The sequence below is a fragment of the Hyaena hyaena genome, unplaced genomic scaffold (assembly GCF_003009895.1).
Source record: "Hyaena hyaena isolate Hyena2069 unplaced genomic scaffold, ASM300989v1 scaffold_104, whole genome shotgun sequence".
NCBI lineage: Eukaryota > Metazoa > Chordata > Mammalia > Carnivora > Hyaenidae > Hyaena > Hyaena hyaena.
In genome coordinates this window covers 1,489,808-1,516,057 of record NW_024080736.1, presented here as the reverse complement: position 1 = coordinate 1,516,057, position 26,250 = coordinate 1,489,808, and the positions used below count along the sequence as shown (strand labels likewise).

At 41.1% G+C, this 26,250-nt stretch overlaps 1 protein-coding gene and 1 non-coding gene across 2 annotated transcripts in view; one reads left to right on the top strand and one right to left on the bottom strand.

The window, feature by feature from the left end:
- PSMD12 (proteasome 26S subunit, non-ATPase 12) overlaps window positions 1–16,579 on the top strand; it is a 30,663-nt gene extending 14,084 nt beyond the window's left edge. The window contains exons 4-11 of the mRNA XM_039235922.1: window positions 254–361; window positions 3,705–3,809; window positions 7,007–7,156; window positions 7,246–7,380; window positions 8,814–8,926; window positions 9,708–9,882; window positions 12,884–12,961; window positions 14,110–16,579. Of these exons, the coding sequence (XP_039091853.1) occupies window positions 254–361; window positions 3,705–3,809; window positions 7,007–7,156; window positions 7,246–7,380; window positions 8,814–8,926; window positions 9,708–9,882; window positions 12,884–12,961; window positions 14,110–14,319 (1,074 nt within the window). The 3' untranslated portion in view covers window positions 14,320–16,579. The remainder of the gene's footprint in view (window positions 1–253; window positions 362–3,704; window positions 3,810–7,006; window positions 7,157–7,245; window positions 7,381–8,813; window positions 8,927–9,707; window positions 9,883–12,883; window positions 12,962–14,109) is intronic.
- Window positions 6,314–6,396, bottom strand: LOC120234232. Its single transcript, XR_005529029.1, has one exon. It is a non-coding gene; the product is annotated as a small nucleolar RNA SNORD35 (small nucleolar RNA).
- Window positions 16,580–26,250: the final 9,671 nt, after the last annotated feature.

Here is a 26,250-nt window from a genome sequence, read left to right as displayed (position 1 = left end):
CCACCCAGGCGCCCCTTCTTTTTTTTTTTTTTTTTTTTTTTTTATTTCTAGGAGAGAGAGAGAGACAGCGAAAGCACCCCTTATTTTTAAGTAACCTCTACCCTCCTCGATGTCACAACCCAGAGATCAAGAGCTGCATGCTTTTCCAACTGAGCTAGCCAGGCACCCCCTGATGTTTCTTCGTGGGCATAATACTTCCTTTTTGACTGTGTGAGAAATGAATCTTGCTTATGAACGGTTTTTATTATTTTAGGCTGTTGCAAAAATGGTTCAACAGTGCTGTACTTACGTTGAGGAAATCACAGACCTTCCAATCAAACTTCGATTAATTGATACTCTGCGAATGGTTACAGAAGGAAAGGTAAGTTTTCCATTGGCATAACTCCTAGTGGAAAGTACTATCATATCTGTATTCAGAGACACTTAAGATGTGCAGACGTTAGACCAATACGTATATATTTTTTAAGATGACAAAATAGGTCATCACCTTGATTCAACCATTATCTTTGTACATTTCCTTGTAGTACTTTCCCTTACACAGATGAATATATTTCAGTAGTGGCAGTCTTGATATATCCAGATTTTTCCAGGAATTAGTGATCTTCTTCCAAATTTACATGTGGCAGCAATTAGAGATAAAGTTAATTCTTCACCCTGGCCTAGATCTGCTTGAGAAATCTATGCTTGGGATAGCTGAAGTTTCACTCTACTACTTAAGTTAAAAGAGGGGCTCCTGGGTAGCTCAGTAAGTTAAGCACCCAACTCTTGGTTTCAGCTCAGGTCATGCTCTCACGGTTCCTGAGATGGAGCCTTTCGTCGGGCTCCGTGCTGAGTGTGGAGCTTGCTTGAGATCTCTCTCCCTTTCTCTGCCCCTCCCCAGCTCATGCGCACCCGCACAAACTCTCTCTCTCTCAAAATAAATAGACTTAAAAAAAAAAGAGAGAGTATTGAGGTACCTGGCTGGCTGAGTTGGTAGAGCATGTGACTCTTGAAGTTGTGAGTTCCAGCCCCATGTTGAGTGCAGAGTTTACTTTAATAGGGGTGCCTGGGTGGCTTAGTTGGTTAAGCATCTGACTCAATTTCGGCTTAGGTCGTCACCTCATGGTTCATGAGTTAAGCCCCGTGTCGGGTACTGAGAGTACAGAGCCCGCTTGGATCCTGTCTCTCCCACTCTCTCTGCCCCTTCCCTGCTTGTGCTCGCTCACTCTGAACACAAATAAAATTGGAAAAAAAAAAAGTAATAGAGTATTTGCAATGTAAACTTAATTTTAAAAATTTCACTGTCTTACCAGAATCTATCTGTATTTCTTTTGATGCCTTTTTTCCCTCTAATCTTGTTTGTCTAAGAAGGGCAAGTATAACATGGTAACTTGAGGTAAATATATTTTTTTCTAGACAGATTTTTGTGATTTGAGGACAAAAATTTAGCTTATATTTAGCTTCTTGGGTCTTAGTTTGACTGTCACTTCAGTAAATGTTAATTGAGCACCTGTATTGTGCTAGATCCAGAATGAACATGACCCTGTTCTTTACCACCTCAGAGAGATCGTCATAAAAATGGCCACTGTGCTGTGTCTTGACAGTGGCAGTGTGTCTCCTGTCGCCATGGCACAGAGGCGGGATACGATGGCAGAGCTGCCTTTTTGAGAATGCACAGAAATGTGGGGCGCCTGGGTGGCTCAGCCAGTTAAGCAGCCAACTCTTGATTTCAGTTCAGGTCATGATCTCACAGTTCATGAGTTTGAGCCCCACATCAGGCTCTACATTGACAGTGTGGAACTTGTTTAAGATTCTCTCTCTCCTCTCCTCTGTCTGCCCCTCATGCACTCGCCTGCATTCTCTCTCTTTTTCAAAATAAAGTTTTTGGACACCAGGGTGTCCCAGTCAGTTAAGCGTTGGACTTCGGCTCAGGTCCTGGTCTCTCAGTTTGTGAGTTTGAGCCCCATGTCAGACTCTGTGCTGACAGCTCTGGGCCTGGAGCCAGCTCCAGCTTCTGTGTCTCCCCCTGCTTCTGTCTCTCTCCTGCTCATGCTCTGTCTCTATCTCTCAAAAATAAATAACTTAAAAAAAATATTTTAAATAATGTTTTTTAAAAAAAGAATAGAAACTTGGGGTACCTGGGTGACTGAGTCAGTTGAGTGACCAACTCTTGATTTCAGCTCAGGTCATGATCCCATGGTTTGTGGGATGAAGCCCCCAGGGCTCTGTGTAGAGCCTGCTTGGAATTCTCTTTTCTCCCTTTCCTTCCCCCACTTGTACACTCTATACATCTCTCAAAATAAGTAAATAAATTTTATTTTTCTTAAAAAAAAATAGAAATTCACAGGGCTAGGGCATAGGGAGAATGGTAGTGTAGACATAGGAGAAATTCTGTACAAAAATATCAAAGTAAGAAACACATGGAACATTTAGGAAAGTGAAAGTAGTTTGTTAGTTTTGGAGATTAAGGTTTTTCGGGGTGGAGTGGGAAAAAGGGGTTGCTGCAGAGCAGAGGCTAAAGGGACAAGCAAGCCCAGGCATAAAAATTAGTTCCTGAGACTCAATTAGGCTATAGTTCTATTTTTCATGTTTCATTTGTTGACAATTATATTATCTAACATTACTTATAGTGGCAAAAAATGCTCATAACTTTAATATTTAAGATCAAGTCTTCTTATCATTTTTTATCATTATTATTATTTTTTTTTTTTAAGTAAGCTCTATGCTCAACGTGAAGCTTGAACTTAGGACCCCAAGGTCAAGAGTTGCATACTTGCAACCAATCAGGTGGCCCTCAATTCTTTGAAAGGCACTGTTCTATTTTCTGTGCTATTTAACGTAGCTTGTGGTTCTTTTACGTGTTAAACACAATGACTTCATACTTAGGTTCTCAAAGCAAAGCTACAGAATATGGATAATGTTTTGTAGAGACATTTTCTTAAAAAATTATTTGATTGTGAAATGTAAAATCACACAGCTGTATTAGTACATGGAGGATAAAGGGCACGGTAACTGGATGAAAATACTAGGAGGCGGGGTTTGATTAATAGTTCAATTCTACATTTAAAATTTTAACACATTTTGGGGCACCTCAGCGGCTCAGTCAGTTGAGTGTCCCACTCTTTTTGTTGTTGTTCTTTTTTAATGTTTGTTTGTTTTTGAGAGAGAGAGAACATGAACAGGGGAGGGGCAGAGAGCGAGGAAGACACAGAATCTGAAGCAGGCTCCAGGCTCTGAGCTGTCAGCACACAGACTGTGAGATCATGACCTGAGCCGAAGTTGGATGCCCAATTGACTTAGCCACCCAGGCGCCCCTTGAGTGTCCCATTCTTCATCTTGGTTCAGGTCAGGATCCCAGAATCATGGGATCGAGTCCCTCATCTAGCTTCACACTGAGCATGGAGCCTGCTTGAGCTCCTTTCTCTCTTTCCTCTGCCCCTCTTCCTCACTCACTTGTTCTCCCTCAAATAAAATGAGAGGCACCTGGGTGACTCAGTTGGTTAAGTCTCCAACTCTTGATTTTGGCCTGTGGTTGATGAGTTGAGTTGCAGTCCTGCGTTAGGCTCTGCACTGATAGCATGGAGCCCACTTGGGATTCTCTGGTTTAGTCTCTCTCTCTGCCCTTCCCCTGCTCGTGCACTTGCTCACTCTCAAAAATAAACATTTTTAAAAATCTTAATATGTGTCTGTGAGAATTTACATAATAAAATTTCTCATGTTTGTAGATTTATGTTGAAATTGAACGTGCTCGACTGACTAAAACATTAGCAACTATAAAAGAGCAAAATGGTGACGTGAAGGAGGCGGCCTCCATTTTACAAGAGTTACAGGTAAGGACTTGTATTTAGAATGTGCAAAGCGTGATATTTGGTCAGCAGTATTTCTTGTAGATAGCTGAGTTTGGCAGCTGATCACTTCTTCAAAATTACCAAGGTTAAGGGTGCGTGCAGTGGAGTGTGAGATTATTCAGATACCTGAAAATTACGTCATTATGGTCCCAGCTAAACTTAACTGCTAAAAAAGTTTTGAAGAGAAGTTAGAATCAATCAGTCTTGATTGTGTGCTATTATTTGAACATTTTCAGTCTTGTTGGAATTCAAATCCGTAATTCATGTACTATTCACTGCTGCCTCAGAGATTTGTGCTTAATCATTAGCTTCATTTTAAATGAATACTTGATTGATGGTCATTTTCTAGACTAAATTGGTTTAACAAAAACTGTCCCATAATTTGCTATGTTTCAGGACAAATTTTTAGGAGAGATCTTAAAATGAGACAGCAAAGAGCTAAGAAATCTGAGAAAAGCCATAGACTCACTCCTCACTCACTTAAAAAAGTACCTGAACTACACTCAAAATTTTGCTTATTATTTTGGCCCATCAAGGTTTCCCCATTAAGTTAAGTTGCTTATTCTGATTTTTCAGTCATGTGCCATTTTAGCCAAAGGAAGGGAGATAGTATAGCACTGAGAGGACTTTGTGTGCTCTGTGTTGTCTTTGTGCTTTTTTAAAAACGTGTCTTGTGTTCTCTCTACATTTTATCTTATTTAATGTTCACACACAATACTATTTTTATCCTGATTATTCTGCCAAGGAAACTGAAACTTGAAAGGATTAAGTAATAAGCCTAAAGTAATTGCCAAGTGGTAGAGTTCGGTCAGATTCATACTAGTTCTGTTGGACTTCAAACTTCTTTTCTTCTTTTTAATTAAGAATGTATATCTTGGAGCAGTTTTAGGTTCACAACAAAGTTGAGTGGCAAGTACAGAGAGCGCGTGTATACACACACACACACACACACACACACCCCTTCCCATTCTGCCAGCAACAAAGTTGAGTGGCAAGTACAGAGAGCGCATGTACACACACACACACACCCACCCACCCACACACACACACACACACACACACCCACCCACCCACCCACCCCTTCCCATTCTGCCAGCGTGTTGAACCAGAATGGTACATAAGTTACACTTGATGAACTGTATCAACACGTGATCACCCAAAGTCTGTAATTTGCCATAAGGTTCACTGTTGATGTCCATTCTATGGATTTTGAGAAATGTATAATGACGTGTGTGCGTCAGTGTAGTGCCATACAAAATAGTTTCACTGCCCTAAAAATCCTCTGTGCTCTGCCCGTTCCTCCCTCTCCCCACACCCCCGCCCCCTGGCAACCACTGATCTCCCCACCATCTCCATAGTTTTGTCTTTCCACCAGGAGGATTATGTGCCTCATGATTCAACATCCTCTGAAATATTCTTGCCAGAAAGTTTCACCTCAATTATAGAAAGCTAGATTTAACTACCAGTTTCCAAGATGTACCCGGGATGGAGGAGCCTATTAAATGATACCACAGGGATGCAATCAGCGTAATTTAGACCCCAGGAAACTCTAGGGTGATTGGCTTCATTTCTGTCAATAAATAAATGGCAAGGAAAAAAGAACCTTATCTACCGATTGCAAAGTACACACCTTATTTGGATTCTGATTTAATTAAATGAGATATTGAGGACTGACTAGATAGTGATCTAAAGAATTTTTAGGTATGATCGGTTTTTTTCAGTTAATCTTTTAGAAATACATACGGAAATACATATAATATGTTATCTGAAATTTGCTTCAAAATAATTGACACATGCATAGTGAGTGAAGGTACGTAAATGAAACATTGATGGTTCATTGTATGAGTTTTTATTTTCTCTGATAAAAAGTTACAAAGAAGACTGTGAAATAAAAACCTTTTTCAGACCTAATAATAATAGTCTTATTTATGTGGAAACTAATTTGCCAATAAACTCTTTGTAAAAAAAGAAAGAAAGAAAAAAAATAATAGTCTATTTCATTTTGTTATTCGCATTTTATAAATTCATTTGCAATATGTGTATACCAAGTATTAAAAATGTTTTTCGTAATATTTGATATAATTGATTTTCTGTGTTGTATCTGTTGTATTAACTGTAACTCAACATTCTGCATCCGTTAGGAGTCGTGTCAGCCTTGTTATCTGAGTTGTAAAAAGACTAGTGTCTCTTTTTTTCTGTAATTTTTGATTGCATAAATAGAAAGCCTGCAAGTGGCGTCATATTTTGGTTTCAGAATTGTAAGTTTTTTTTACAAGCCATGAGGAAAATGCAAATTAAAACCACAGTGAGACCCCCCCCTCACACACACACCTATTAGAATAGCTAAGAAAAAAAGTACTGACGATACAGGCGCCGGCAGGATGCGGGGTGATGAGAGCCCTCCTCCGTTGCTGAGGGGAATGAAAACTGGTGCAGTCACTCTGGGAACCAGTTGGCTGTTTCTTTTTTTCTGTCTTCTTTTTTCCTCCCTGGCATCGGTTCACCTTTGGCATTACCGGCACTGCCCACGGTGCTGTCCACAGACCACCGTGAGGAGCCGCCACCTGCGGTTCGGCAGCTTCATGTGAAGCCTACGTGTGCCTGCCAGACGGCCGAGCGGTCCTACTTCTTGTGCCCAAGAGAAGTGAAAACCCAAGTTCACACTCAGCCTGTCCACTGATGCTCAGAGAGGGCACCAGATGGAATCAGCCCATGTGTCCTTCAGCAGGGGGGTAGAGAAACTGGTCCCTCCACGCGGTGGAGTCCTTCATCGCCATAAAAAGGAGGGAGCCTGTTGTTCCATATCATTGGTTGTCGAGGGTTTAAAGCAGGGAAAGTGTGTGACTGCAAAGGGGTAGCACGAGGACCATTTTTGGACTGAAAGTTCTGTGTCTCGATTGTGATGGTGGTTATACCACACAGGGTAACGACTTAGTTCTATAGTTACCTACATAGCTGAAAATTTACAGAACTTTTTATACCAGAAGAGAAAATACCCATTTGCTATATATTTTTTAAAATTGCAATTTTCTGGAGGAAACTAGCTTTTTATATCATCATCAGTACTCTCTCAGTGTGCGAGAAGGTTCTTCTTATTCGACAGGTGTGAATATTTTAATACGCTTAATTTTGCCATTTTTAAAAATTATCAAATACAAACTTATTTGGGGCCTTTCTAGGTGGAAACCTATGGGTCAATGGAAAAGAAAGAGCGAGTGGAGTTTATTTTGGAGCAGATGAGGCTCTGTCTAGCTGTGAAGGATTACATTCGAACACAAATCATCAGCAAGAAAATTAACACCAAATTTTTCCAGGAAGAAAATACAGAGGTAAGCATGTCTCTTACCTACAAGTTCACTATAGAAGTATTTGGAAAAAACCATAAGTCCCAATTTATTATATTGACTTTTTTTTTCAGAAATTAAAGTTGAAATATTATAACTTAATGATTCAGCTGGATCAACATGAGGGGTCCTATTTGTCTATTTGTAAGCACTACAGAGCAATATACGATACTCCCTGCATACAGGCAGAAAGTGAGAAGTGGCAGCAGGTAAGAATATATTCTTATACTGGACACTGATACTTATTGGGAAGAATTTGCACTTTTTATTTTGAAATAATTTTAACTTCAGTAATTATAAGTAGTTGTATGGGGCTGCTTTCTATTCAGTGTGTTGATAATTCAGTTTATCTTTACTGATTCAAACAAATTGTGGCAATACTCTAAATTCTTTATCACTTTTGAAGAATGTGGGTTTACTATTTAAAACACGTATACCGGCACCTGGATAGCTCAGTTGATAGAGCATGCAACTCTTGATCCTGACGTTGTGAATTCAAGTCCCATGTTGGGTAGAGAGAGTACTTAAAATACAAGGTGCCTGGGTGGCTTAGTTGGTTGAGCATCCAACTTCGGCTCAGGTCATGATCCCACAGCTCATGGGTTTGAGCCCCGCATCTGGCTTGGTGCTGACAGCTCAGAGCCTGGAGCCTGCTTTGGATTCTGCGCCTCCCTCTCTCTCCATCCCTCCCTCACTCTTTATCTCTCAAAAATAAATAAAACATTAAAAAATATTTTTTAGGGGCGCCTGGGTGGCTTAGTCGGTTGAGCGTCCGACTTTGGCTCAGGTCATGATCTCATGGTTCGTTGGGCTCTGTGCTGACAGCTAGCTCGGAGCCTGGAGCCTGCTTCAGATTCTGTGTCTCCCTCTCTCTCTGACCTTCCCCTGCTCACTGTGTCTGTCTGTCTCAGAAATATATAAAACATTAAAAAAATTTTTTTTAACATTTTTTAAATAAACATTTAAAAAGGCTAAAAATAATAAAATGAGATTAAATAAAATATGTATAGCAGGTCATTTGCTAAATAACAAAGGTTATAAGTAAAGTTCTGGCATTACTTTGGAAAATCATTTCACAAGACTTTTTTTTTTTTTTAATGTTTTATTTATTTCTGAGAGAGAGAGACAGCGTGAGCAAGGGAGGGTCAGACAGAGAGGGAGACACAGAATCCGAAGACAGGCTCCAGGCTCTGAGCTGGCTGTCAGCACAGAGCCTGATGCGGGGCTTGAACCCATGAACCGCAAGATCATGACCTGAGCCGAAGTCTGATGCTTTACCGACTGAGCCACCCAGGTGCTCCTCACAAGACTATTTCAAATAGCTTATATATATATATATTCCACATTTGTGGCTAACTCGTTATAAGAACTTTTTCTTTATACGTTTGTCACCGATAAAAAATGTCAGCCCGGGTAGTAATTCAGATTTGCAAGGACTTACATAATTGTTGTAGAAAAACTTATTATGACAGAAAGCCACTAGGTAAAGATCAGCTTTGTAGGACGTTTGTTACCTGAGACTTTAGAGAACAGTGTCAAACATGAACATAGACAATTCTCTGGTGATGTTTTTAGTTCCTGCCAAAGTTTCATTTTGTTTCTAAGCTTACATGTAATCCATTGTGTTACATGATGTCTGTAGGCTCTGAAAAGTGTTGTCCTCTATGTGATCTTGGCTCCTTTTGACAATGAACAGTCAGATTTGGTTCACCGAATAAGTGGCGACAAGAAGTTAGAAGAAATTCCTAAATACAAGTAAGTACGATTATAGGTGATGCAGAAATGCCATTATGAAAAAAAAATTGGCTAACCTGAAACACACCTTCTTAATCGGTTGCTGATAGATTGTATTGGCAAATAAAACTAGAGTTCATAAAGTAGTGAAATGTGTTTTCGCACTGCATTTGAAATTAATGAGGCTATAGCATGCTTCAATTTAAACCATTTATCAAGTAGAAGTTGCATTTCAAGCTCACTTTAGCAGCTTTTGGTTAATTAACCATTTGATAAAGTTTTAGTATTAGTAATTTGGGGCTTCATGATTTTCAGAAGTACATTCTATATAAAACAGACATATACTTCATAAGCATAGTGGGCTTTTATTTAAAAGCTGGTTTTTTTGTTCTTTTATCTGTCTCAGTAGTAAGTTTACATTAATTAATTATTCCAGAGTTTGGCAAATACGTTGCAGGAGGGAGCAGGATGATAAGTAGGGGAATGCTCCGTTCAGAATTACTGTGGAAGAAATGATAGTAAAGTGGGCAGAATAAATACTCATCAGCGACTGGCTCCTGGCTGGCCCCGTCGGAAGAGCGTGTGACTCTTGATCTCAGAGGCCTAGGCTTGAGTCCCTGTTGGGTGTAGAGATTGCTTGACAATTTTTTTAAATCTTAGAAAAAAAAATCAACTTGTATCTTACTCTACAAATAAAAGTTTATATAAGTACACTCTTGATCAGTTTTTAAACATTTGCTGTTACAGTAGATGAAACTTAATTTTTGCAGATTTGGAATATTCAGTTTTATATGATTCACAGGGATCTTTTAAAGCTTTTTACCACAATGGAGCTGATGCGCTGGTCCACGCTGGTTGAAGACTATGGACTGGAATTAAGAAAAGGGTCTCCTGAGAGTCCAGCAACTGATGTGTTTGGTTCTACGGAGGAAGGTGAAAGAAGGTGGAAAGACCTGAAGAACAGAGTTGTTGAACATGTAAGAGTCTAGCATGGGAGAAGGTACACCAGGTTCAGTCAGAAGAGTGTGTGACTCTTGATCTCAGGGTCGTGAGTTCGAGCCCCATGTTGGCCATGGATTATGCTTAAAAAAATGAATATTGAAGGAAAAAAGAAATCAGGCATGATAGAGTTGCCAGTCTGGAAGTAAATTTGGGCAAATTTGAGCATAAACTTTGATCTGTTAAGATTGATGGTCAAAGGTTTCTTTTGGAGGCTATGTCTTTAGTTCTTTGCTTTAGGATTTGGGGGGGGGGGAGGTCTGTGCCCGGTGTAGTAGAAATGTAAATTTGTTGTTCAGATGTTTGTTGTATATTTCCCAAAGTACATCAGAATTTATCTCATCTCTCTTATTACCCCCCATTCCCTCATTTTTGGCTTTTCAAAAAAGAAAACTGTGTTTTAGCATGCTTATTTTGTGGGTACCTCTCAAGAATCCAAAATTTTCCAGCATATAAACAAGCAGGAATTTTTTAAGAATGTGGGGGCTAGTTGTGGGTGAAAGGAGCGATTTTTGTCTGATACTCACTTGGGAGTTTTGGGAATGGGTTAAAAGTCTTAAACCTGACCATCTGACCTTGATGCCACCGTAGATTGAATTATCTCAGCGTTCATGCACATAACATCGTGTTGTGAGCCTTCTGTGTGCCCGACGCTGTACAAAGTGCTGAGGCACGTGGGAAAATAAGACTTGGTCCCTGCCTTCAGGCAGCTTAAAAATAAATCCTAGAAAAGATATATGTATAAATAAAAGTGTTATCGGGGGTGTCTGAGTGGCTCAGTTGGTTAAGCTCTTGATTTCGGCTCAGGTCGTGATCTCCTCGTTTGAGTTTCAGCCCTGCGTGGGGCCCTGCGTGCACAGTGTGGAGCCTGCTTGGGATACTCTCTCTCCCTCTCCCTCTCTCTGCTCCTCCCCCGTTCGCAGACATGCACACGCTCTTGCTCTCTCTCAAAATATAAATAAATAAACTTTTTAAGAAATGTTATAGGTATTAGGGTTCAAGTATATATCGAATGGAGGAGAGCATGAGGAGAAAGTTGGTTGGTTCTGCCTGAGAGCACAGTCAGGCTAGACGGAAGGGAAGATCTGTGAGAAGGGTACCGGGTCAGCAGCGGCACTTGGGATGGTCTGAGCAAAGGCATGGCGACACAGACCAGCAGGGGCGCCTTCAGGCCTCCAAACAGGGCTCAGTGAGGAAGGAAGTCGGAGATCCGGTAAGGGTCTGGGACTTAACAAGTGTATATACTCCAGTCGTGCAGACTGAGAGGACGGTGACCAGGCTCCTATCTGACAAAGACCCCTCTCACAGGAACTGTGGAGAAGGGACTTGGAGAAAGACTGGGAGGGAACAGAGAAGACGAAGTGAGGTCCCCTGTGGGCTCCATTCAGGGCAGTAGCTGAGAATTGAAGAACAGATGGGGTGGAAATATTTTAAGAGAAAATCAGTAGAATCTGGTCACTGATTAAAATTTAAACGATGAAGAAGGATCTAGAATGATTCCCCTGCTTCCTAAGAAGTTGGTGTTGCCCTGGACCCTCATAGAGACGGGAGGAGACACAGCCTCTTCAAATAGCATTCATTTTTCTTCCCACTGTTCCCCATTTTTCCTGGGAATGGTATTGTTTCGTTAATAACATAAAGAATAAAAAAGGGAAGTCTCTAACTTTACCACCATTTCCAGTGAAAATTAGGAAATTTAATTTCAAATTATCTTTCAGCGGGGTGCCTGGGTGGCTTGTCGGTTAGGCCTCCGACTTCGGCTCAGGTCATGATCTCACGATTCATGGGTTCAAGCCCCACGTTGGGCTCTGTGCTGACAGCTAGCTCAGAGCCTGGAGCCTGTCTTCGGATTCTGTGTCTCCCCCTCTCTCTGACCCTCCCCTGCTCATGCTCTCTCGCGCTCTCTCTCTCAAAAATAAATTTTAAAAACATTTTTAAAAATGCCTTATTTAAAACATTTTTGTCATAATTAGGAAAGTTTAACTTTATTTAGATTCTTATATTTAACAAAAATATTTTAGTATAGTTAGTTTTTAACCACTATTTTAGTTAAGGTAAGCCTAGGTTTTGACCATATTTTTTTAATATAAGATTTATTTATTTTTTTATTTGAGAGAGAGCAGGCATGAGCAGGGGAGAGGGCGAGAGAGAATATATCTCAGGTAGGCTCCACACTCAGCATGGGGCTTGATCCCACGACCCTGACGACATGACCTGGGCTGGAATCACAAGTCAGATGTTCAGTCTACTGAGCCACCCAGGCAGCCCTTGACTATATATATTTTAAAAAGAGTTGTAAAAGGGGCACCTCGGTAAATCAGTCGGCTAAGCATCGGACTTCGGCTCAGGTCATGATCTCAGTGTTTGTGAGTTTGAGCCCCACATCAGGCTCTGTGCTGATGGCTCAGAGCCTGGAGCCCCCTTCGGATTCCGTGTCTCCCTCTCTCTCTCTCTCTGCCCCTTTCCCGCTAGCACTCTGTCTCTTTCCCTCTCTCTCAAAAATAAAAATACATTTAAAAAATAAAGAGTTGTAAAGGGCAGGGGCGACTGGGTAGCTCAGTCGCTAAGCATTTGACTCTTGATTTTGGCTCAGGTCGTGCATGATCTCACGGTTTCATGAGTTTGAGCCCCATATCAGACCCTGTGCTGACAGTGCGAAGCCTGCTTGGGATTCTCTCTCTCTCTCCGTCCCTCCCATGCTTATGCTACCTTGTCTCTCTCTAAATAAATAAATAGATAAATAAACTTAAAAAAAGAAAATTGTGGAGAGTATTCAGAATAACTTACAAATAACTACAGCAGTCAGAATATGTAAATTTTTTACTTTGTTGTTGAACTTTAGAACCGTGGTGGGCTGTGGAGACATAAAAGCTCTGAATCTGACGCTTTAACTAAGCCTGTTTGGAAATGAAAACAAATAGGCTTTTAACCTTCCTGACCACTGTTACCAGTCCTTCATGCCCTCTGTTCTCTCTCCAGAATATTAGAATAATGGCCAAGTATTATACGAGGATAACCATGAAGAGGATGGCCCAGCTTCTCGATCTGTCTGTTGATGTAAGTGGTAAACGTCGTGTAAGCTGTTGGTAGCCCGTCATTTTGAATGTCAGCTGACTCACAAAAATCAAATGAGAAAATCAATTTTGTTTTCTTATTTAGTTTCAAGCCTAGGTGATAGAAGGTTTCTCCAGGCTATCTTGAGTATCAAAAAATAGCCTAAACACCAAGTTTATAATTACATTAATATTATGTCCTATTTAAAATCTTCACTTAAATGTGGCAGTTTTACATCAATTCATTTGCCTAGGGCTTATGTCTGGGTTCCCAGAAATGAACCATAGAGATGTGAACTGTGACGGAGACTCCCTGCAGCCCCCCTGCCGAGGGCCCAAGTCCTGGCAGAGGAGTGTTGTGTTCAGGCTGGGTTCCTGCACCCAACACAGAGAAAGGGGTTAAGTGACGTGAGCTAAAAGCCATTTCTGTCATCACGTAGTGTTTTTTAGTTTAGCTAAAAAACAGGAGGGGCGCCTGGGTGGCTCAGTCGGTTGAGCATCTGACTTCGGCTCAGGTCATGATCTCACGGCTCGTGGGTTCGAGCCCCACATTGGGCTCTGTGCTGACAGCCAGCTCAGAGCCTGGAGCCTGCTTCAGATTCTGTATCTCCCTCTCTCTCTCTGACCCTCCCCTGCTCATGCTATCTCTCTCTCTCTCTCTCAGAAATAAATTTTAAAAAATTAAAAAAATTTTTTTAAAAAAAGAGGAATCACGGATGTTAGAGGTTGAAGGTTTCAGTTGGCTCCTTAGCTCCTCACACTTCTGGACAAGGAGACCAGACTCCTTAAAGTAAAGTGCCTTGTCCTCAGCTACGTAGCTGCCAAGTGGCAGAGCATATATAGTGACCCAGTGTTTCTGGAAACAAACCAGCTGTGTAGTGTGTTGGTGGGGGGCACTGTAGACCAAGAGCAAACATTTCCTAGACTGGCAGTAAAATAAGTACATTATTATGGGAAGCCTGCTTTTGGATTCTGTGTCTCCCTCTCGGTCCCTCCTCCACTCACACTCTGTCTCTCTCTCAAAAATAAAGATTTTTTTAAAAAAGAAAAAATGCTTTCCTTAAACTTCGGTTATTGGTAATTACCCTGTCTTTTTGTTTTTGTTTTTTTTAATTATCCTGTCTTAATCCAGTTTGTCTTTCTCTCTTGCAGGAGTCAGAAGCTTTTCTTTCGAATCTAGTAGTTAATAAGACCATCTTTGCTAAAGTAGACAGGTTGGCAGGAATTATCAACTTCCAGAGACCCAAGGATCCAAATAATTTATTAAATGACTGGTCTCAGAAACTGAACTCACTGATGTCCCTAGTTAACAAAACTACACACCTCATAGCCAAGGAGGAGATGGTGCACAGTCTGCAGTAGGTTCTCCACGCCCAGAATGCTTTTAGAAAAGAGTTAAAATTGGAAGTCATAGTCATTAAAAAAAAAAAAAAAAGACTGTTATGGTGTATATGTTGGGTTTTTTTTTTCTATTCTCAGCCCTTTGTCTAAAATTTAAAAGATAGTGACTATGTTTAAGGCCCCTTTCGATCTTTCACTTCCCTGATTTTATCGTTAACTTTGCATTTGCAATTGGTGCAAAAAAAAAAAAAATACATTTCTATGGTCTACGTACTCAAAAAAAATTGTGTCGTCACTTACCCAAATGTGTTTTTTTCTCATTTGCAAACTTTTTAGCTATTATTTGTTCTCACTCAGCTAACAGCCTTATGTAATTATAATAATAAAAGCAGTATATGCACATTGGCTTTCTATAGTTACCTGTGTTTCTGAACATTTTGTGGGATAGGGATTTAAGGATTTTTTTAAATAAAAAATTCTGTTGTAAAGCTATCAGTTATTTAGTAGAATTTCAAAAACAGCATAGGGACATATAAGAACATTCGGGATAGAGTTGTAATTTGTGAAGAATTTGTATTTTAGTGTTGGGGCAAAAAGCCTCTAGACTGAGTGTAGAGAGTGATTGGCAGGCTGAAGACTTAGGAGAGAGCTAAATTTTTTCCCTTGAGTCAAACTGGTTTCAGTCACATTAGCTCATTCCCGTTCCCTTTCCCCATCTTGACCAGGTGTTGAATGAAATCAGGTGATACGGTGTGGACACAGGGTACCACACAAAGTCATTTTTATAAGATTTCTTTGTGGCTTTCATGTCTAGGTCTAACAAGTGTTCCAGATTCATTATAGGAATTTAGGTCCATGACATGAACGCTGGGTAACTACCTAAAACGCTTTAAAAACGATCCAGAAAGACTCAGCCATCCTCTTAGCAAATAGCACAGTTGACATTTCTTTTACAGAAGTAAACAAAAGTGGTTTTACTGTCAAAAGAAACCTCTGAGATCAATTAATACGAACAAATGTTTGGAAGTTTTTTAAAAATTTGATTTATTTCAGGGAAAACAGAACAATGGAACAATGTTAGAGGGTTATTTAAAGAAAGTAGGAGGTCTACTTTTTGAAAATCCACATGAAGGGAGGGGGAAAAAAGACATCGTGGAAAGGGAGGGGGAAAAAAGACATTGTGGAAATAGCATTTTTTCATAATTTGTTTTCATTTAGTGGTCGCTAAACTGTTCTGTGATCCATGGCTGAGGACAATTGTAGGGACCTCTGCTGTTTATGCTGAGTCATTGTGAGTTATAACCCAGTATTGAATCCAAGTCTATTTGGAAATTTATGTATTGGTCACGTTAATAACAAACATCTGCTACCACTCATCTTTAACAGTCTAACCAAAACCATGGCAATTCAGGAACGCCAGAAGTTCACACTACCAGCAGAATGTGGTTTCAATATCCTAAATGAAAAGGACAGAAAATGAAATCATTTTGCATTGTTAATTTGTAAATCAAATTGGAGCTAATTTGAATCGAGCTTCTCCTTAACTCACTAACTCATTACCCTTGTACTTGGCAAACCTAGGCTGTTTGGCCAGATACGTTGTTGTAAAGCTCTCGAATGGCCCTCTTCTTTTCGTCTTTATTCACCAGGCTTGCCCTCAAACTGAGCTCTTTGTGTGTTCTGATTTGGTGCCATTTGTAACCCTGTCCCAGTAACTGAATCCCACTTAATTTAACTGCTTATCCAGTTCGTGTTTTTTTCCTGTCCAAGCAAACTTTAATTTCTTAGTGTTACCAAGAAGAATCCACTAACGGGGGGCAGTAAAATATTTTGAGACCTTCAGAACCCCAAATCCTGGCTTCCGCTTCAGACTTAAAGCCAGCTGTTCGTGAAAAGGATAAAACCACTTTGTTTTAAACGTGGCGAAGATACTACTTGGCTCCTTTTCATGTTCATTAGGTTACTAACTACAGAGAGATGAAGAGCCACTGTTTTTTTGGTTTTGTTTTTTAAATGAAACTTTTTACCCTTTATTTTTATATAATTTATGTTTTATCTTAGAGTTCAATGCCTATTGCTGTAATTATCCTCAATTTCCATATGGTTACTGAATCATTGAAAACTAATCTTTAAAATTCATAGTGTTCCATTCTAAGCGTTAACATGTATGATTCAAGTACATACTTTACTTTGTGTTTGGCTCCCGGATACATCTGCAATAAAAGCACTGATTCGTGGGTGTGTAAAACCCTAGAGAATAAACTCATACTTTCAAAGATCACTTTTTTTTTCAATTCTCTGGCTGTTGAAAACAAAAAGCCATAGGATTTTCATTCTTTCAACATCGTGTTCTCTCCATAAACCTGTTCTTTAAGCAGTGGGAAGACATTGTGTGTGTTTTAAAAGCCAACTGTTGGGGCGCCTGGGTGGCTTAGTCGGTTAAGCGTCCGACTTTCGCTTAGGTCATGATCTCGCGGTTCGTGGGTTCGAGCCCCGCGTCGGGCTCTGTGCTGACTGCCAGCTCAGAGCCTGGAGCCTGTTTCCGGATTCTGTGACTCCCTCTCTCTCTGACCCTCCCCTGCTCACGCTGTCTCTCTCTCTCCTAGAAATAAATAAAAAAAAAAAAAAAAAAATTTTTTTAAATAGAAATAAAAAAAATAATAAAAGCCAACTGTTGGCTTTCTCCCCCCGAGTTCCTGATCTGGGGTTCATGAGCAGCCGTACCCCATTGTGCCCCTGGCCAGCAGTTCTCCAGTGGAGCCCCAGTCAGAGCCACCGGCGGGGCTTGTTAAACCGTATGGTGGGGCCCTACCCACCGAGTTCCTGACCCAGAGGTCTGGGGTAGAGCCCAGGAATTTTCATTTCTAACAAGTTCTTGGGTTGCAGACGAACACTTGCGTAAATGGTAGAAAAGAACTATGTTGGGGTTTCAAAAGATTTTTACGAGAAAGTACTGCACGGACACGGGCATGACAGGATTGTGCTCCAGCCTGATTCATACCCTGTGTCAGTTGCTCCCGCCCGAAGCTCTGGTTTTCCTTACTTGTTCGCTGGCATAGAAATGTTCTCGCTTTCTGAGTGGATGTAAAGCAGTGTCCCTAACCTGGAGCCCAGTATTTACCATGTTGAAAGAATTGAAGTTTGGGAAAGTTTCATCATGTCGCTATTTCTTTTTTCTCTAGACGATTGGTAATAGGGGCTTCTGAGTGGTTCAGTCGGTTAAGCCACCAACTCTTGATTTTGGCTCAGATCGTGATCTCGATGGTTAGTGAGTTCAAAGCCCCGCATCAGGCTCCTGCTGGAAATTCTCCTCCCCACCTCCCCCCGCACAAAATAAGACTGAAAACCATGTTATCTTGATATCCATCATTTCTGTTACATAGTAGAAACATAAATGCTTGTTGAGTTTAATTGTTGTGTAACCAATTAATCTTTTAAAATCTTATACTTTTCTGGGATTTTGTTTTGATCCTCACCTCCAACTTTATATTACCTTTACATTATACAATTGTAATTATAATACAATTCAGTGGCATTAATCATATTCACAATGTACAACCATCATTAATACCTATTCCCAAAACTTTTTTCAGTCTTTTTTTTTAATTTTTAAAAGTAATCAACAATCAACATGAGGCTTGAACTCACAACCCCAAGATCAAGTGTCTCATGCTCTACCAAACGAGCCAGCCAGATGACCCTATTAGCAAAAAAATTTTTTATCATCCCAACCAGGAGCTCTGTTAACCATTAGACAGTAATTCCCCGTCCCCCTCTCCCTTTCTCTAGCCCCTGGTAGCTTCTAATCTATTTTCTGTTTCTCTGAATCAACCCATTCCAGATATTTCATATAAGTGGAATCATACAATATTTGCCTTTTTGTGCCTGGCTTATTTCATCTAGTGTAACATTTTCAAGGTTCATCTGTGTATCAGAACTTGGTTTCTTTTCTGGCCGAGTAGCATTCCATTGTGAGGATATACCACATTGGGTTGGTTCATCTGTCAGTGGTCACTTAGGTTTCTACCTCTTGTGACTAGTGCTGCTATGAAGATACGTGTACACGTGTCTGCAGTCCTGTTTGCAATGATTTTAGGCATACCTGCATGTTGGCTTTCTTTTTTTTTAATAAAAAGATCCGGAGGAAATTGTAAAGATTGTGTAGTGTGTTTTTCACTCAGTTTACACATTGGCTTTTTTTTTTTTAAGACTTATATTTTTAAAATTTTTATTTTAATCATCTCTACACCTAACCTGAGTCTCAAACTCAACCCCAAGATCAAGGGTTGCATGCTCTTCTGACTGAGCCAGCCCGGTGCCACAAAGATTTTTATTTCCTTATTTATTTTAAATGTTTTTGAGAGAGAGGGAGAGAGACCATGCAAAGAGGGGAAAGGCACAGAGAGGGGGGACTAAGCAGGCTCTGTGCTGACAGCAGATGAACTGAGATGGCAACCTGAGTCAAAGTCAGATGCTTAACCAACTGGGCCACCCAGGTGCCTCAAGATCTTACTATTTTTTTTAATTTTGTACTTATTTTGAGAGATGGCGCATGGCTGAATGGGAGAGGGACAGAGAAGGAGAGAAAAGATTCCAAGCAGGCTCTATGCTGTCTGTGCAGAACCTGATATGGGGCTCGATCTCACAACTCTGAGATCATGACCTGCTGAAATGAAGAGTCTGACACTTAACCAACTGAGCCACCCCAGCATCCCAAAGATTCTTATTTTTAAGTAATCTCTGCACCCAGTGTGGGGCTTGAGCTTAGACAGTCGTGAGATCAAGAGTCACATCTTTTTTTTTTTTTTTTACAAATAGTTTATTGTCAAATTAGTTTCCACATAACACTCAGTGCTCATCCCCAAAGTGCCCTCCTTCATGCCCATCCCCCCTCCCCCCCACATCCTTCAGTCCTCAGTTTTTGTCAGCATTCAAGAGTCTCTCATGGTTTGCCTCTCTCCCTTTCCCCCACCATTTCCCCCCTTCTTCTCCCCCTTGTTCCTCCGTCAAGTTCCTCCTAGTCCTCCTATACTTGCAAACATATGATATTTGTCCTTCTCTGCCTGACTTATTTCGCTCAGCATAACACCCTCAAGGTCCATCCATGTTGCTACACATGGCCAGATTTCATTTTTTCTCATTGCCATGTAGTATTCCATGGTATAGATAAACCACATCTTCTTGATCCATTCATCTGTTGATGGACACTTAGGCTCTTTCCATGTTTTAGCTATTGTGGAGAGAAGAGTCACATCTTCTATGGACTGAGCCAGCCAGGGTCCCGGGACACTGGCCTTTAAAACCAAAAGAACAGAGTGGCCTGGGTGGTTCATCAGTTAAGCCTCCCACTTCGGCCCAGGCCATGATCTTGCGGCTGGGAGTTTGAGCCTCCCATCGGGCTCTGCGGTGACAGTGCAGGACCTGCTTGGGATTCAGTCTCTCCCTACCCCCCCCCCAACTTGTGCACTCTCTCTCTCAAAATAAACTTTAAAAATACATACATGTACAAAGGAATGATGTGGTAGGCCAGACAGACCAATTCCTGGCAAAGCTGTTGCTATTTCAATCTCCCGCTAAACATGAAAACAAATTCCACAAGAATTCTTGTTCTCTTATACCTATTGTTCAGAGAGGCCAACGTCAGTGGAATAGGAGCTACTTGTGATCAAGTTATCAGACCACGTCTCAGCCATGTATCAACCGTATCATATGTGTATCTCAGAACAATTAGCATTAAAGAAGGCCTTCCTATCTCCATAACATGTGATCTTGTATCTGAAACCCTTAAGGACTTTTTAGGGTTCAGAACCAAGAAGTCTAAACATTTGGTACAACTGGGACAAATAAAAAGAGAACGGTTCAGTATGAAGCAAAAGTAGCTGTAGGGCTCCTGGGTGCCTCCGTCCGCTGAGCAACTCTTAATTTTGGCTCAGTTCGTGATCCCAGCATCATGGAATTGAGCCCCTAGTCAGGCTCCACGCAGAGCGTAGAGTGTAGAGCCTGCTTGGGCTTCTTCCTCTCATGCCCCGTCCCCCCCATGTCCCTCTCCCTGGCTTGAGGTCTCTTTCAAATTAAAAAAAAAAAAAAGCGCTACATAGAGGCACCTGGCTGGCTCAGTAGAACATATGACTTGATCTCAGGGACATGAGTTCAAGCCCCATGTTGAGCATGGTCACTACTTTTTTTAAAAAGTTGCTAAATAAATACATATTTATAATACATCCACAAATAACATTGGGGCCAAGTATTGAGACACTTTATTTAGACTGTAGAAATAGTGTTCTCAACAGGAGTAGCTTTGTCTACAAGGAAGAAGGTGGTATCACATTTTTTTCCCCTTCTTTTCTCTGTACTGCCATGCATGCAGTCTTACTATTTAATATGTAATGAGCACCAGGTCTGCAGTAGGACTCATCTTCAAGAGTTTAATATTTCTAGGGGCTCCTGGGTGGCTCAGTCCATTTAAGTGTTTGACTTTGGCTCAGGTTATGATCTCACAGTTTATGGGTTCGAGCCCCACATTGGGCTCCGTGCTGACAGCTAGCTCATAACCTGGAGCCTGTCTTCGGATTCTGTGTCTCCCTCTCTCTTTGACCCTCCCCTGCTCTCTCTCTCTCAAAAATAAATAAAACATTTTTAAAAGTTTAATATTTCTAAATTTAGTACCCTGTTCAATTTCGTATCTTAATTTGAACTCTGGACACTTCCCTTGAACTGAGTAAGAAAACTTTCTGGTTTCATAATACCTTTGTTTCTAACGCTTACATGTCACTTACCAGTGCAGAAAGTAAAAAAGGCTAAAGCAATGGGATGTAAACTACTTTCACTTCATCAGGATTTTAGCATTGTATTCATCTAAAAGTTTTTAGGATTGGCAGAATTAGATCACTTGAAAAGAGCTCACCTTCCAAAAAGAGCAAAGATAATAATATTGCAAAGGAGTAAGACGTTTCTTAAAATGCATATCATGTCTGCTACTGCTGTATGTACAGCCTCGCTACAGAATACTAACCAGCCGGTTTCCTGACGCTCCCTCACTGATTCCCATTGTGTCTTGAACGCAGGCCAGATATTTTATTCAAAGTGTTCCACTTAATGGAAACACACTCTATGAGACCACATCTCCTTCACCTTTCAGAATGCAAATCTTGAACGAGAAGGATGATGCGATTTTTTTTTCCTGCTGTCAGTACTTCGGGATTACAGTAAGAGTTTGGAAAGAAGTTTCTCCTCTAAGATTTAGATTATAAGAGCAGCATATTCTGGGCCAGAGTGGATAAGCAGACATAATGGCTCACTGGCTTGCAAAATCTGACTACAAAAAGGTAAGTGTCTGGAGGGCAACTTTTACGATGAGTTGACCACAAAATTTCCCAACATCTCGCATTTGTGCCCTGCATATAGTTACAAAATGGATGCACTTTGAAAAATGACCAGATGGCTAGCTTGAGTAGCTTCACAGTGTAGAACTGGAAGAAAGTGTTGATCAAAGAGTGAGTCACTAAAGCTAGGGGAGTAAGGGATACGGAACACACTTTGGTGGTGTCCGGGGAGCCAGGTCCTCAGCAAGCTGAGTCCAAGCGTTTACAGCCAAGGCCACCCTAATCACGGAAATGAATACAGAAAATAGAGCCAAACCGCTGTGATCCCCTTGCTAGAAACACTGTTTTTTTTTTTTAATTTTTTTTAAGGTTTTATTTATTTCTAGGAGAGAGAGAGAGACAGCGTGAGCAGGGGAGGGTCAGAGAGAGAGGGAGTCACAGACTGAAACAGGCTCCAGGCTCTGAGCTGGCAGTCAGCACAGAGCCCGACGCGGGGCTTGAACCCACGAACCGCGAGATCATGACCTAAGCGAAAGTCGGACACTCAACCGACTAAGCCACCCAGGCGCCCCTAGAAACAGTTCTCTTGGGAAGTTGAGACAGCATGCACAAATGTCCTAAAATCGTATAAGGAGTTCACTTTGATCTGACCCCGAGCTCCATAAGCAAATTTCTGTTGATGATTTACCTTATCAGGAAGTTCATGATAATTTCCCAAGTGTTATTTGGTAACTTACCAAGTGTTATTTTCAAAAAGGTAAAATTGAACATAAAATGGTTCAGTTACATGGAAAACAGTTTAGCGGTTCCTCAAAAACTTGAACACGGGGGGAGGGGGGGCCTGGATGGCTCAGTGGATTAAGTGTCTGATGTTGGCTCGGGTCATGATCTCATGGTTCGTGGGTTCGGGCCCCTCACAGGGCTCTGTGCTGACAGCTCAGAGCCTGGAGCCTGCTTCAGATTCTGTGTCTCCCTCTCTCTCTGCCCCTCCCCCACTCATACTCTCTCTCTCTCTCTCTCTCTCTCTCTCTCTCAAATATAAACAAACATTAAAAAAATAAAAAGTACAAATAAACAGAATAACCAGCACTCCTGGGTGGCTCGGTCAGTTACGTGTCGGACTCTTGATCTCAGCTCAGGTCTTGATATGGGGGTCGTGAGTTCAAGCCCATGTCGGGCTCTGTGCTGACAGCTTAGAGCCTGGAGCTTGCTTCACATTCTGTGTCTCCTTCTCTCTCTGCCCCTTCCCCGCTCATACTTGTCTCTCTCAAAAATAAATAAGCACTTAAAAAAATTAACTTTAATGGATAAGGAATTTTATTTTGGAATGATAAAAATGTTTAGGAACTAGATAGATAGGATGGTTATACAACGTTGTGAATGTACTAAATTCCACTGAATTTTTCACTTTAAAATGGTTAATTCCTTTTTTCAAAAATATTTTATGTATTTATTGTTAAAATTTATTTATTTTGAGAGAGAGAAACAGTGCAACCAAAAGAGAAAGAAGGGGACGGAGGATCCGAAGCGGGCTGCTGTAGCAGAAAACCTGACGTGGGGCTTGAACTCACGAACCATGAGATCATGACCTGAGCTGAAGTCAGATGCTTAACTGACAGAGCCACCCAGGCGCCCCATTTTATTTTTAAGTTATCTCTACACACAACATGGGGCTCAAACCCACAACCTCAAGATCAAGAGTTGAATGCTCCACCAACTAAACCAGCCAGGGCCTCTGAAATGGTTAATTCTATTCTGCAAATGTCACCTTTTTTTAAAAAGGCAAAATCATGACTCATGTAAACATAAAATACATACATCAAAGATTTTATTCAACTTATAATGAATGAATAAAAGAACTTTAAAATAAGAACTTTAAAATAAAATAAGAAAGGGGCGCCTGGGTGGCTTAGTCGGTTAAGCGACCGACTTTCACTTAGGTCATGATCTCGCGGTTCGTGGGTTCGGGCCCCGCGTCGGGCTCTGTGCTGACTGCCAGCTCAGAGTCTGGAGCCTGTTTCAGTCTGTGACTCCCTCTCTCTCTGACCCTCCCCTGCTCACGCTGTCTCTCTCTCTCCTAGAAATAAATTAAAAACAAACAAACAAACAAAAAACATTAAAATAAAATAAGAAAAGTTTAAAGCCATTTCAAAGGAGAGGCACCTGGGTGTCCATCAGTTAAGTGTCCGACCCTTGATTTCACCTCAGGTCATGATCTCAGGGTTGGTGGGTTTGGGCCCCACATCGGGCTCCGTGCTGACAACAGGGAACCTGCTTAGGGTCCTCTCTCTCACTCGCTCTCTGCACCTCCCTCTCTTTCCCTCTCAAAAAATAATAATAATAATAAACTTTAAACAAATAAAAATAAAACCACTTCAAAAGGATATTTGAGAGTAAAACCGGGGGCGCCTAGATGGCTCAATTGGTTAAGCACATAACTCTTTTATTTATTTATTTATTTTTATTTTTTTACAAATAGTTCATTGTCAAATTAGTATCCACAAGCACATAACTCTTGATCTGAGGTCAGGTTCATGCGTGCGTTCGAACCCCAAGTCAGGCCATGCCGACAATATAGAGCCCGCTTGGGATTCTCTCTCCCCTTCTCTCTGCCCTCCCCTTCTCTCATGTGTGTGCGCTCTCTAAAAAATAAATAAATAAACATTTTTAAAAAAAAGAATAAAATTGCAAGTGATACAAAACTGGTTCATGTAAAACAGGCCCATGCATTGTAATGTGCTGGGTATCTTCTTGCTAGCTAGATATCACTTCCATCCTTAGTGAACAAAAATCTAGAAGTTAATCTCTGCTCCTACAGAATTTTTATCTATGTGTTTTTTTTTTTTTATTTACTTTTGAGAGAGAGACAGAGCACAAGCAGGGGAGGGGCAGAGAGAGAGACAGAATCCAAAGCAGGCTCCAGGCTCTGAGCTGTCAGCAAACAGCCCGATGCTGGGCTTGAACCCTCGAACTGTAAGATAATGACCTAAGCCAAAGTTGAACGCTTAACAGACTGAGCCCTGTTCCTATAGAATTTTTAAATTAAACATTTAAAATTAAAAAAAAAAAAAAATAGCTTAGGGGCGCCTGGGTGGCTCAGTTGGTTAAGTGTCCAACCTCAGCTTAGGTCATGATCTCACAGTTCATGAGTTCGAGTCCTGCGTCGAGCTCTCTGCTGACAGCTCAGAACCTGGAGCCTGCTTCCGATTCTGTCTCCCTCTCTCTCTGCCCCTCCCCCGCTCATGCTCTATCTCTGTCTCAAAAATAAATAAAACATTAAAAAAAACTTTTTTAATCATCAAAATTAGATTTAAAAAAAATAGCCCAGACCATACAGAGTCAAGTTCAAGACGGCACTGAAACAAAACCCAGTAATCTCTTTTATCCATTTCCAAGTTTTAAATACTTTTTCTGACCTCATGTGTGTCCATCAACCAGGAAACAGCAAGGGTTGATCCTGTATTTTCCTAGACGACCATGAAATTTCTTCTTATCAAGGAGTAAATGGTCGCTCGGCTTTTATACACCAAGCACTACTATGGACGGATAAGGTACCTCCATCCCTGAAATACGGACCTGCCCTCTGAGCTGGAGACACAGAGCTTGTGTGGCTGTGAGGCCAGGGGCCAGACTTGGCCTAGAGAAAATTCACCAAGAAGCCTCTGATGATCCAGAAGAGTCTTTATGGATAGGCAGCCTTCTCTCTCCCCAAAGAGAATCCTTTTCTAATTTTGAAGTTTAACAACCTCATTTGTGGCCTGGACTTTTTTTTTTTTCCCCAAATCTTGAAGTTCAACGTTTAATCATATATGTACTTTTCTGTTTTTTTAGATACATCATGTTGTCAAAATAATTTGCTGAGCTCCAATCACTATTGAAAGTTTGCTGATATATTCAGGCAAATTATCCACTCCTTAAAGTTATTCTAAGCACACTCAGTTGTCAGGAAGGAGTTGTGCAGGATACAAGTGCATGTAGAACATTCGTGTCTCTGTAAGGAAGTTATGTTCCTTCCCTTGAGATAACTATCGTTCATTTCCTTCCTGGTTTTTAGATTCCCAGGCTAACATTTGTGAATGTTCATGATGGGTTTTATGTTGAGGAAGACATGGACCAATATTACATTCAAGTGCTCTTTCTCTGAAAAACATTTTTTTTTCTTTTCATTTCTTTTTTTGTTTTTAATGTTCATTTATTTTTGAGAGAGAGACAGAGACAGAGAGAGACAGAGCATGAGCAGGGAGCGGGCAGAGAGAGAGGGAGACACAGAATCTGAAGCAGGCTCCAGGCTCTGAGCTGTCAGCACAGAGCCTGATGCGGGGCTCAAACCCATGAACCAGGAGATCATGACCTGAGCCGAAGTCGTATGCTTAACTGACTGAGCCACCCAGGCGCCCCAGTATTTTCTTTTCTTTTCTTCTTTTTTAATGTTTGTTCATTTTTTGAGAAAGAGAGAGAGGCAGGGGCGCCTGGGTGGCTTAGTCGGTTAAGCGTCCGACTTTCGCTTGGGTCATGATCTCGCGGTTTGTGGGTTCAAGCCCCGTGTCAGGCTCTGTGCTGACTGCCAGCTAGAGCCTGGAGCCTATTTCAGAGTCTGTGTCTCCCTCTCTCTCTGACCCTCCCCTGCTCA